The 13,820-nt window shown below is 37.3% G+C and overlaps 1 protein-coding gene across 3 annotated transcripts in view; it reads left to right on the top strand.

Moving 5' to 3' along the window:
* TAF4B (TATA-box binding protein associated factor 4b) overlaps nucleotides 1-13,820 on the top strand; it is a 107,377-nt gene that overhangs the window by 68,905 nt on the left and 24,652 nt on the right. For all 3 annotated transcript variants that reach the window (XM_070778791.1, XM_019986962.2, XM_070778792.1), the window contains one exon: nucleotides 1,476-1,532. In XM_070778791.1, the coding sequence (XP_070634892.1) occupies nucleotides 1,476-1,532 (57 nt within the window). The remainder of the gene's footprint in view (nucleotides 1-1,475; nucleotides 1,533-13,820) is intronic.

Here is a 13,820-nt window from a genome sequence, read left to right as displayed (position 1 = left end):
ACTCCCCGCTTCTATCACATGATCCTGTTTTCTTTATAGCACTTACCATTCTCAGTCATTTTTTATTTTTCCCCATCGTAAATATTTTGTGTTTCACAGCTGTGTTTAATTTCTGTGAATTTTATTATTTTTATCTTCTTAGGCAGGGACTTTGTCTTGTCATCTCATTTCTGTATCTCCAAGGCCTAGAACAGTGGCAAGTCAAGTAGGATACATACTGTGGGTAGTCAGTAAATGTTGGTTGACTCACAAAAACTTGATAACAAAATGTGCCCGTTTTATACTGAGACAAAGTGTTATATACACAAACATGTACATGCACACATATACACATGTTTTTGTGTGAATACATACATACACATACTCATTCTCTCCTAACGTAGATATAATAATAAAGGAGTTTTCTTAGTTTCAGTTGGAGTGAAGTTGTTCTATTAGATTGGACACAAAGTGAAGAAAAAATTACTTTGAATAGAATCTTATTAAGGTGTTTAACACCTTATTAAGGTGTTTAAAATTAGAAGGCACTCAAATCTAAACAGTTTCTAGTATTTTCCTTTAACAAAATTCTATTAAATTAGGAAAATACATTTAGCTTTTATTTTGTTAGCCTATCTTTAGTTAGCTAATGTTTCACTTTTTAGAATAAATATTCAGATTTATAAGGAATTAGGTAATTTTGTTAGAATGAGAAAAAGGATACACCTGTCCATAGTGTCTTTTTCAGCAGACAAATGTCCAAGGTGTCAAAAATAAAATTCCTTCCTTACCTTTTGATCCAACATAGCATTACATGTAGAAGGTAGCTCTCTTCTTATAGCAGTCTTCTAAAATTATTCATTTTTGGAATGTTGAACTGAATTAGCATGGAAAGAAACATTCAATAAACAGTTTTTGAACTTTTACTTGGGCAGAGCATTCAACTAAGTGCAATAGAGAATCCAAAGAAGATAACATATTCTAGTGAAAACACTGTGGTGTATTTCTTCCTTAATTCTTAAAAATTACACTTTTGAAGAGAGAGAAATTCAGTTCAAAGTCCATCAGTTTCTTGATTGTAATAGTCTTTGAAATACCATATGTTTTACCAAAATGGCTTCACCTGAGGATTAGCCAGTGTTGATTGTTTTCATTCATTTAAGCTAACAGTTATCCTCCTTTGCTTGCCTTCCTCTGTACCATCCATTTTTCAGTTTTTAGTGTTCCAACAAGAACAACGTCATGCCTCAACTGGACCTGACCGACATTGTTAGCATCATTTTCTGTATAAACTTCCTCCAGGCTAGAACCGCAGCAGCCAGCCCAGATGATGAGGTGGGAGGAGGTAGGGGGAGCACGGGACTGGATTGAGGCATTTTCCCCCAGAGCTAAGGTTTTCAATCACAAGAGAAAATTGTCATTTATTAAATATTTAACGGCAACTATGGTGTTTAGATGCTAGTAATTTCTATTAAAATTTTCTTTTCCTTTGATAGAGTCGTTCCAATAAAGAAGATCCAGAACAGCTGAGATTAAAGCAGAAAGCCAAAGAGGTAGGACTTTCAAGTTACCATGCTTGTCTTTGTGTTGGAGGGAAGGTTGGCAGCTTTCTCCTGGCAATTAGGTCAGGGTTTATTTTGCTGTTGCATACCATTTGCCGAAGCCTTGGGGAAGGACAGGAACTGCTGAAGGCAAGGGCAGTGCTTCAAATGAGGTCAATGAGTTATGTGCTCTCTTTTTAAAATTTATTTTCAAGGCTTAGGCCTGTCTAGAAATGGCTCTTTGTAAACTCCAGCAGCCCAGTTGGAGGAATATAATGTGGGATTAAAAAAAAAAGAAAAAAAGAAACTTCTGAGATTTAGCATCTGGGACTGTACAATAGGCTACATTTTTCCAGGGTAATTGTTCGTTTTGTAAATCTGATACTGCTTATAATTCTTTGGCTGGGAGGTGGTACTGGGATTTAGTTTTAAATGGAAAACGCCTCTGGCTTTTAATTTTCTGGGCCCAGCAGTTTTCTGTTCTGGAATGGAGCCCTTGTTTCTCACAGTTCATGTTTAGCTGCAGGGGTTTTAGTTTATAGCTTAGACTGGTTAAGCTTTTACTCCCAGAGGCCTCTGCATAGCAACTGTAGAAATCAACAAATAAGTTCATTTATGTCTGCAGCCTCCTCTCAGTAGCTGACTTTTTACATTTCCCAATATCCATTTCCTGACTTTTCTAGCCCCAGAGAAAAAAGCTCCACTAATTGGAGCTTATTTTAATTGAGCCTTAATATTGGATCTCACTGGAGTTGCCCCCAGAGCTGCTGAGAACAGAAGGAAATGAAAGTACCTAAGGTTGAAGATCGGGTGTGTGTGGATGGATGGGTGGGTGGGTGGGTGGGTGGGTGTGGGTGTGGGTGTGGGGGTGTGTGTGTGTGAAATTTTTCACTTGACCTACAGATTTCTTTTCCCTGCTGAATAAATCATCAAGCCTGTTCACATTTCTGATTAAGGATCTGACAGCAGACGATAATAAAGACAATTGAGGTGTGAGACGTGTGATATGGAGCTGAAGAAATTGGTTTCTATAGTTACTTGACTGATTTCATGCAATTTTTAAGGATCTTTGTGCTAAATAAGAGTGATTTCCTGAGCAACCTTTTTCCTTAACTGTGCCTCTTGAACTATGAAATTTGTTGTTGCTTAACATTGCTGCACTCAGCTCCTAGGTGCCAGCAGCAGCAGGTTATTTATGAATGTTTTAAGGGCCCTTATTGTTTGGATTAATGTAGGAGCTGAGGCAAAACAAATGGAAATCTAGTAAGATCCTTACAATCAATGTGGTGTGTGTTCACTAAAACAGAAAAGGAAGAAAACGTGAACTCTGGATGGAGGAGTTTCTGGATTGGGGTGAAGAGAACTATGAAAGGAGAACGTTAAAAATGATTTGAAACCAGAATCATTGTATTTCAACAACAAAAAGATTTCTGGTACTCATTTCTTTCCAGTGGAAAATTTACCTAAAAATATCACCTGAAAAAAGGAACCACAAGAACTATACCTATACTCTTTCAGCAAGCCTGGCTTGATGGTGGATTCTGTGGCGATGGACACTCTGTGGTTGCTTTGAATCATGTGTGGTCCTCTTTGTTTTCATTAAGGACGGATTAGATGGTTATCTTGCTTCCAATTCCAGCCACTTTTGGAAAATATGTATCAGAAATCTTACCCTTTTATCATTAAAGGCCTTATCCTGTCTGTTCTTCCTTTATAAACCTTCAAACCTCTGGATGAGTAGATTCAGTTTTCCTTCAAATTTATATGGAGTGGTTTTGGTTGGTTGGTTGGTTTTTCTTTTAATTGTGTGTGTGTGTGTGTGTGTGTGTGTGTGTGTGTGTGTGTGTGTTTTAAATTCCCTGAGGGATGAATAGTTGGATAGGATTTTTCAAAAAAAGTCTAAAAGCAAATATGAAGGAGAAAAAAACTTCTCCATGAGAGCAGGTGGTGGCAAACCTGTTCTTTTTTCTCCCCACTCTTTTCGCGGCTCCATTTATTTCTTTTTCCTAGCAAGATTTAAAAGACTGTGTATTTTCTTTCCAAAATATTTGGAAGGTTTTCTGGTTGCTTGCTATTTTAAATCCTCTTTGATTAAAAAAAGAATCAGATACATTGGCCCGGTTCCAAGAACAGGGCCACCCTGTATTTGTTGCAAATGTTTAATAAAAGTAAAATATTGTCATTTTTGCCATCCCTTTGCCCCCTAGAACTCTTGATAACTAATATTCTTAGGGCCTCTAGTTTAGAATCAAATATACCATATTTTTTTAAGAAAAAACTTTTATTTTGTATTGGTGATATAGCCAGTTAACAATGTTGTGATAGTTTCAGTGGACAGCAAAGGGACTCAGCTATACAAAAACATGTATCCATCTTCCCCCAACTCCTCTTGCATCCAGGCTGCCACATAACAGAGTTCCATATGCTCTTCACTAGGTCCTTACTGTTTATCCATTTTAAATATAGCAAAACACCGTATTTTGTTTGGTTGCAATAATCATTGACCCTGTCTTTTTTTTTTTTTTTGAAGTTTACCACTTCAAATATTTATTTAATAAATTTGAAGGTAAATATGGAAAAGCTACAAAATACAGAAATTTAGTTTATTAAATTCCTTTCAATTATAAAAAAAATATGAAGCATGCTTCACATCTGTATTTTTTATTTTGAAAATATTGTGCTAATAAATCCTAAAACGAGATGCCAGTCCAGGTTCAATGCCAGACCCTGTCTTACAGAGTTGAATTGTTATATCCTCATTTGTAAGGTTATCATTTGGAATGTGTTAATTGTTATCACACTGGTATAAACTATAAAGCTTTGGTTTTGTAATGTTTTAGTATTTGGCTGTTTAGGAAGTTTTCACTGTCCAGTCACGAAAATTAGTACAGATGCCTTCCAGTTTCCCAATTAAAACTGCTTTGGTCTCCTTTTCCAGGTAATTACCTACCTACCAAGCTGGGCACAGGAAATAGATTAATGACCGTATCTTACAAATATACAACTCCAAAAAACTATTTAGAGAAGCTGTAGGCTTTATTGATCCTGAGAAATGTTTCAGCAATGATGTCTGTCATATAAATATTAAAGCACAGCTTGAGTCCCCTTTGTACATAGGCTTATACTTCATGATTGCTTTTAGATGTTAAGGGCTAGAGTTTTGATCTTGGTCATTTCTCCCCTTGGTTTTCTTGTCTCTAATACAGTTTTAGAATCTATGCATTCCTTCTCGACAAACTGTGTTCAATTGAGCAGGTTTTTATAAAGGTGTCTAATTTCTTTTCATCCTTCCTGTTGACTTCTTCCAATTTTGTCATTCTCATTCAGCACATTAAAAAAGAGTAAACTGGGTACTTCCCTGGTGGTCCAGTAGCTAAGACCCTGCGCTCCCATTGCCGGGGGCCTGGGATCGATCCCTGGTTGGGGAAACTAGATCTCATATGCCCCAACTAAGATCCAGTGCAGCCAAATAAAAATAAAGTAGGCTGCCTTTGGGTTTGCCTTCAGCTTAATCTCAATCCAGTGAAGTAGCTCCTGCTACATTCTGTTCTTATTGACCTGACAGGTTATCTGTCTATTTGAAAACCTTGTTGTCTGGCTAAAATGGCTGTGGATATCAAACTTTCTTTAAATTTATTTTTATTGGAGGATAATTGCTTTACAGTGTTGTGTGGGTGTCTGCCATACAACAATGCAAATCAGCCATAAGAATACATATATCCCTATATCCCTTCCCTCTTGAATTCTAATTGCAACTTCGGGGCCATCTTTTTCCTGTTTTCTATTTTTTCCTAGAAAAACATCATTATACGTGTCCTCTCTTTTTATTGCAAGTTTATATTTTAAATATGGTCACTTTTAAATTGTGATGGCTTTTTTATTCCCTTAGATACTTTTACAAAAATGTAAGTACTGACATTCTTCCATTTCACTGTCCGTTTGTGAAAGGTTTTAAATAGATTACTAATTGCCAGATTGTGACTTCAAACAAGCAGGGGCATTTTTGTTCAGTGCATCTGCAGACTTGTCTGAAATGTGTGCTGTGTGTCCTAGATTACCATCTAGCCTTCAGTGTTTTCCTTTCTTACCACATCATCCAGAATTCTATGGAGCAAGCCATCTGACCTTGGAGTTCAAACAGCCTGACTCCTTAAACATTTGTTATATATATTGTGACCCTTATTTCCTTTTAAATATCTTCTTTCTCCTGTGGGAATGTGAGTTCAGTACATCTGTGCAGAGTGAGACAAAGAATTCATTTTCTGTATAACAATTCCTAGCATTCCCATTTTCATTTGTTATCAGACAATAGAAGAAAGAAAAAGGAATGCAAGACATGTAGCTACTGGCACATTAGTCTCACAGTGCTACCTCTGGAAACTACAAAAATAAGTATTAAATGATTAAAATGCATAACAGTACCCTGAAGTACTTGGGGTTTTTGATTGTATAAGATAGAAGAACTATAAGAAATACAATTCTCCATAAAACATTATTGTGCAATAAATAGAATACTGACTCATAAGACTCATTACTGATTAGAAAATATATTATTTAGGTACAAGAAGGGTAAGGGACTTTTTTATAATGAAATTTTAAAAGATATGGAGTCAATGAAATGTGATGGTGAAGGCTAACTGTTAAATTATAGCAAATTGTGTTTAAACTTTATGCTAGTTCTACAGGAGTCAAAATTCATGGAACACTGAACAGGGCAAAATGAAATTTGTCATTAAAAGTACATTCTAGCAATCAAATTAATGTAGTATGGAGAAGGTGTTCTTAAAATGACAAGTTATAAAGAACTTGTATACATAGCAGAGAAACAGAATTGCCGTGTTTCAAAGCATTGGTAGTCTAAGTGGTTCTCAAACTCAGGTATACATAAGAATTATCTGGAGGACTTGTTAAAACACAGATTGCTGGGTCCCAGGCACCTATGATACAGCAGGCCTGGGTGAGGCCTGAGAATTCACATTTCTGACCAATTTCCACTGATTTTGCAATTGCTGCTGCTGCTCTGGAGACTACACTTATAATCCTTGGTCCAGGAGGAGAAAGAAGGTGGCCTTTAAAATCTATCACTTTTCTTTTCCCATTGACTGCATAGTCATAGAAGGTTAAATTAAATACTATGATTTGGGGACTCTGAGAATTGGCACAGTTCAGGCCCCATCCAGTTACCATTCACTTGGTTCTTTTGGACACAGGAAAGCTACAGTAGGTTTTTTAATGGATATTTTCACAAGAGACCTTTTTGGTTGTATCTCTGGATTGGTGTACGTGAAAAAGATGACATTTTATTTTTTATTTAGAGCTTCTTCAGAAGGGAGTATGCATCTTTAATTTTGAATATGGGATCTGTGTGTCTTGAGAGACATGTTTTCCTTTTGTGGGAAAATGTATGTATTATAGCGGAGGGAGCATTGAGGTAGGAGTCAGGGGTCTTGGATGCTAGATTCAGTCTACCATTGTCTCGATTTCACTGTGGGAAAGTCACTTGACCTCTTTAAACTTACCCATTTTCTTGTATTTAAAATGAATGTGACAATACATACTCTGCTTGTATTATAAAGCTGTCATAATTTAGGGAAAGGTGAGGTATTAGAGGGAAAACCAGTAGCTTAAAAACATTAGCTATGGAGACCTTTAAGAAAGATGCCATCAGGCTTTTAAATATAAGCCTGAGATTGACCATGGATATGTCTGTTTCCAAAAACTAACTAACATACCAATTTTGTATGTGTGTGTTGGGGGAGTGGTTTCCTTCCAGAGGTTGAGAATAAAAAAAGAATATAAGAGTAAGAACTGGGGAAAAAGTTCTTAATCTTATATCAATATAGTATATTATATTTCTTTTCAACAGTATATAAAGAACTGTGTTTGAGTGTAAGGGGGAAAGTGTCCAGTTGAGATTATGTGGAATATACTATTTTCCTGAAAGCTGAGGTTGAATTATAAAGGCTAATAACTAGCAAGATAGCTCCTCTGATTCTGCCTAGTAAGCTTTTGGTTTCTGTTTTCATACTTGCTGCTTGATCCTAGACATGGACACAGTCACAGAACTACATGGCCAAGAAGAGTAACTAAAGCCCCAGCCTTATAGCCAGAGAGACAAAAAGAGGAGTGAGCCCCAAGGAACCAGGAATTACCGGGAAGAGGAGGTAGAAAGGGAGGAGCTCAGGAAAGCAACCCCATATTCTTCTGTTTATTTCTTGTTCCCACTCGAGCTACACACTTGTCATATGTGACCCTGACCTAATCTGCATACCAGCCAACAGTATAGATCAATATGCCTCATGAACATAAGTGTAAACATCTTCACGAAAATATTAGCAAAACAAATCTAGTGATACCTAAAAATAATGTATCTTGACCAAGAAGCAGTTATCCCAGCAAGGCAAATCTGGTTCAGTATTCAAAAATTAGTATGCCAAAGGCTTTGACTGTGTGGATCACAATAAACTGTGGAAAATTCTGAAAGAGATGGGAATACCAGACTATCTCACCTGCCTTTTGAGAAACCTGTATGCAGGTCAGGAAGCAACAATTAGAACTGGACATGGAACAACAGACTGGTTTCAAATAGGAAAAGGAGTACGTCAAGGCTGTATATTGTCACCTTGCTTATTTAACTTATATGCAGAGTACATCATGAGAAACGCTGGGCTGGAAGAAGCACAAGCTGGAATCAAGATTGCTTGGAGAAATATCAATCACCTCAGATATGCAGATGACACCACCCTTATGGCAGAAAGTGAAGAGGAACTCAAAAGCCTCTTGATGAAAGTGAAAGTGGAGACTGAAAAAGTGGGCTTAAAGCTCAACATTCAGAAATGGCATCCAGTCCCATCACTTCATGGGAAATAGATGGGGAAACAGTGGAAACAGTGTCAGACTTTATTATTTCTGGGCTCCAAAATCACTGCAGATGGTGATTGCAGCCATGAAATTAAGACACTTACTCCTTGGAAGGACAGTTATGACCAACCTAGATAAAATATTAAAAAGCAGAGACATTCCTTTGCCAACAAAGGTCCATCTAGTCAAGGCTGTGGTTTTTCCAGTGGTCATGTATGGATGTGAGAGTTGGACTATAAAGAAAGCTGAGCACAGAAGAATTGATGCTTTTGAACTGTGGTGTTGGAGAAGACTCTTGAGAGTCCCTTGGACTGCAAGGAGGTCCAACCAGTCCATCCTAAAAGAGATGAGTCCTGGGTGTTCATTGGAAGGACTGATGTTGAAGCTGAAACTCCAGTACTTTGGCCACCTGATGAGAAGAGCTGATTCATTTGAAAAGACCCTGATACTGGGAAATTTGAGGGCAGGAAGAGAAGGGGACGACAGAGGATGAGATGGTTGGATGGCATCACCGATTCGATGGACACGGGTTTGGGTGGACTCTGGGAGTTGGTGATGGACAGGGAGGCCTGGCGTGCTGCGGTTCATGGGGTCGCAGAGTCAGACTTGACTGAGGGACTGAACTGAACTGAACGTAATAATTGTCCAAGAAAGAAAAACCATGTGACCATTTCACCGGAGGCAGATCTATGTTTGCAGATTTCACCATGCATTATTAATAAAACTCTAAGCAATCTAGAAATAGTAGAGACTTTCTCAGTCTGATATAGGACCTCTGTTAAAACTCTCCCACTAATACCATGCTTAATGATCAAAAGTCTGAATGCTTGCTTCTAAAGATTTGTTTCCTAATGGAAACATTATATTGCTAGTACAAGATTTGTTTCCTAATGGAAACATTATATTGCTAGTACAATAAGGCAAAAAAAGAAAAAGCATATAAATTGAAGAGAAAAATAGTGTGTCCTTTCTTTCTATTAACTGTCTTTTACAGAGCAAAAATTTTTAATTTTTTTGAAGTCAAACATGTCAAATGCCAAAGCCTTTGACTGTGTGGATCACAATAAACTGTGGAAAATTCTGAAAGAGATGGGAATACCAGACCACCTGATCTGCCTCTTGAGAAATCTGTATGCAGGTCAGGAAGCAACAGTTAGAACTGGACATGGAACAACAGACTGGTTCCAAATAGGAAAAGGAGTACGTCAAGGCTGTATATTGTCACCCTCTTTATTTAGCCTATATGCAGAGTACATCATGAGAAACGCTGGACTGGAAGAAACACAAGCTGGAATCAAGATTGCCAGGAGAAATATCAGTCACCTCAGATATGCAGATGACACCACCCTTATGGCAGAAAGTGAAGAGGAACTAAAAAGCCTCTTGATGAAAGTGAAAGTGGAGACTGAAAAAGTGGGCTTAAAGCTCAACATTCAGAAAACGAAGATCATGGCATCCGGTCCCACCACTTCATGGGAAATAGATGGGGAAACAGTGGAAACAGTGTCAGACTTTATTTTTTTGGGCTCCAAAATCACTGCAGATGGTGACTGCAGCCATGAAATTAAAACACGCTTACTCCTTGGAAGGAAAGTTATGACCAACCTAGATAGCATATTCAAAAGCAGAGACATTACTTTGCCAACAAAGGTTCATCTAGTCAAGGCTATGGTTTTTCCTGTGGTCATGTATGGATGTGAGAGTTGGACTGTGAAGAAGGCTGAGCGCCGAAGAATTGATGCTTTTGAACTGTGGTGTTGGAGAAGACTCTTGAGAGTCCCTTGGACTGCAGGGAGATCCAACCAGTCCCTTCTAAAGGAGATCAGCCCTGGGATTTCTTTGGAAGGACTGATGCTAAAGCTGAAACTCCAGTACTTTGGCCACCTCATGCGAAGAGTTGACTCATTGGAAAAGACTCTGATGCTGGGAGGGATTGGGGGCAAGAGAAGGGGACGACAGAGGATGAGATGGCTGGATGGTATCACTGACTCGATGGACGTGAGTCTGAGTGAACTCCGGGAGTTGGTGATGGACAGGGAGGCCTGGCGTGCTGCGATTCATGGGGTCGCAAAGAGTCGGACATGACTGAGCGACTGATCTGATCTGATCTGATGTCAAAAAAAAAATAGACCTGCTCTGGCTGTCAGTGGCTGAGAATTCTTTGCTGGGCCATAAGTCATGAAAGCTTTTCCTTACACTTTTTGTTAAAAATTTAGATCTTACATTTTGAGGTTAATTTTTGTATAATGTGTGAGGTTCAAGGTTCATTTTTTTTTTTTTTTTTGCCTGTGAATGTTCAGTTGCTCAATTTGTTGAAATAACTGCTCTCTCAATTGAGTTGTTTTTCACCTTGGTCAAAAATAAACTGGCCATGTTTACATGAATCTGTTTCTCGATTCCCTATCCTGTCTCATTAATCTGTGCCCATTCCTTTGTCAAAACCACATTATTTTGGTTACTATAGCCTTATATAAGTAATTCTTAAAATTGCATGGTGTAATTCTTCCAATTTTATTCCCTCCCCCCCCCCAAATTGATTTAGATTCTGATTTCACTTTCCATATAAATTTTACTATCAATTTATACATATCTACAAAAAAAAATTTTATTGGAATTACGTTGTTTGAAGGTCAGTTTGGAGAGAATTGAACCTTTACTGTTTCTTACAGTCCACGGATTGTTGAATCTTACAGTCCATGAACACAGTGTATCTCTCCATTTATCTGTTTTTATTTCTTTCATCTGCATCTTGTGGTTTATAGCATACAAGTATCTGTATGTATTAGATTTATACTTATTTCATTCGGGGGAAAGCTATTTTAAGCAGCATTTTTAAAAATTTAAGTTTCTGACTTTACCTTAATGGTATTTAGAAATGTGATTATTATGTGTATTGACTTGCATCTTGTAGCCTTGCTTAAACTCATTATTAGTCCTGGGAAGTTCTTTAATTTTGTTTTTTATAACTACCTTGAAATTTTCTGTGTAAATAATCATGTCGCTTGCAATCTTGTTTCCACTAGGAAACCTCTAATTCAGTGACTGCTTTTATCACACAGAAAGTTTACATGTCTTCATCCACAGTGTATTGTGCTGACCACAATATATTGAGTTTAAGAGTTTATTGTAAATACAGGACCCACCAAACTATGGTCAGTTTCTATTTTTGTTAAGAGTTTTGCAAAATTTTCTACAGCATTGTGTGTGAGATTTCTGAAAACCAAAGTATAATTTGCAGAGAGAAAATATTTTACTTTATAGGGAGAGGAATCTGATGACAGAGGTCAATTTTAAAACTGTTTGATGTGACTGTCTTGCAGATACCATTTCTCTACAGGGAAAGACTTTAAAATATAGCTTGTTGTTTGATTTGTGCTGCAGGTAGATTAGCTAAAATTGTATTTTGTCACCCTGAAGTTCTGTATTGTGACAGCATCAGACTCTAAAACTGTAAGACCAGCCTCAACAAAAGATAGTTTACAACTCCCGAAAATAGTTTTCTAACAGTTTGCTGCTGCTGCTGCTTCTAAGTCACTTCAGTCGTGTCCGACTCTGTGCAACCCCATGGACGGCAGCCCACCAGGCTCCCCCGTCCCTGGGATTTTCCAGGCAAGAGTACTGGAGTGGGGTGCCATTGCCTTCTCCTTCTAACAGTTTATATATACGTAAATACATAGTTTACAGGACGGATTTCTGCCCTGTGATTTGTGGAGTAAAAGGGAAGTGGTTCCTAGTTCATTTTCTTCAGCTTTGTTAGACTCAGTTACCTATAGCTTACTGGCTTGTTCTTTGTCTTTCCTTTGATATTATAAAGTAATTTGAAGTTATCTCTCTGAGATGGCCTACTTCATCCCAAACTGTTTCCTGCTTTTATCTGGTCTTTTTTTTTTTTTTTTTTTTTCAGTGTTAAAAATTTGGTTAGTGCTCTTTTAGAAGAATACTCTCAGGATATATTTATGGTTCCCCAGTAGGTTACTTCAGTTGACTATTTTGGAGTCTGATCTTGTTTGAATATTTATCTAGCAATCACTACCTAGTTCTTTCTCCCTTTTTCTCCACAGTAACAAGATTTTTGGTAGGAATTGAACATTATTTCTCTTCTGGAAAAGCCCAAGGATCTGGGTAGTGATATTTTATTTTGACTTCTTTACTTTGTTTTCTTTTTAAAAAAAGAATACCGTTTGACACTTGCCTTGGTGAAATGATGCAGTGTTTCATGCATTTATTTCTCACTTATATTATTTACCTTAAGAGAACATCTTTGATAGATACTGTGTACAGCTTAGTGCCCAAATATCAAAAAATTATACCTTGTAGATTTCATCATTCTGGTTAACCATAGTAATAGCAGTACACTCACTTTCAATTTTTCACGTGAAGATAAATATAGAGTAAATCCATAAAAAGTGTGATATATTGAAAAGGTTTTTATGGCTCTGAGTTCCGTTTTTATCACTTATTATTTGTGTGACCTTTATGATGTTTTCCCAACCTCTTTAAAGCCTCACTGTCTCCCTTAGTTTAAAAAACAAGTACAGGTATACTTTTCATGTTGTTATAACAATATATACCTTTCAATGTGATTGTAAGGATTAAATGAATTAATGTTAAGGAAGTGCTTTGTAAATCATATACAACTATTTCCTATAATACATAAAAACTATCCATTTTTAAGTACAGTTGACCTTTGAACAACACAGGTTTGAACTGTGTGGATTCACTTAAGTGTATATTCTTTTCACTGAGTACCTAGTACTACATGACTTGCAGTTCATTGAGTTAATGGATACATAGATATGCAGAAACCTCTATAAGTTATATGTAAATTTAATTATGCGTTGTGTATTAGCTGCTCAGTCATGTCCAACTCTTTGCGTCCCCATAGACTGTATCCTGCCAGACTCCTCTGTCCATAGAATTCTCCAGGCAAGAATACTGGAGTGGGGAGCCATTCCCTTCTCCAGGGGGTCTTCCTGACCCAGAGTTAGAACCCCGTCTCCTACTTGCAGGCAGATTCTTTAATTTAGTTATATGTTTGTTATAAGGTATATGGAACGCCAACTATAAGTTACATGTAAATTTTCTACTGCATAGATAGCACCTCTAACCCCACATTCATTGTTCACGGGTCAACTGTAATTCACTTTTAATCTGAAAAGTTTGACTGTAGTTTGGCCGCTTTCACTACAGTTTACGGTTCAACTTACTCTTTAGGCATTTCTTATCTGTGCTTAAACTTATGGAGAGATTAAGCTCTAGATGTCTTTCTTCTGTTCTATTCTGTACTTCTTCCTTACCTAAATTCTGCCTCTTCTGTTTAGAGATTCAGGACTAAAGAGTTTATCAGAGGAAAGGAATCAGAATATGATGTACACTTGGCTGTCAGGGAAATCGGATACTTATTTTGATCTGATATTTATTTTGCACTGTCACGTATTT

This window comes from Bos indicus, chromosome 24 (genome assembly GCF_029378745.1).
Source record: "Bos indicus isolate NIAB-ARS_2022 breed Sahiwal x Tharparkar chromosome 24, NIAB-ARS_B.indTharparkar_mat_pri_1.0, whole genome shotgun sequence".
Lineage (NCBI taxonomy): Eukaryota > Metazoa > Chordata > Mammalia > Artiodactyla > Bovidae > Bos > Bos indicus.
This window is presented reverse-complemented; position numbering and strand designations above follow the sequence as displayed.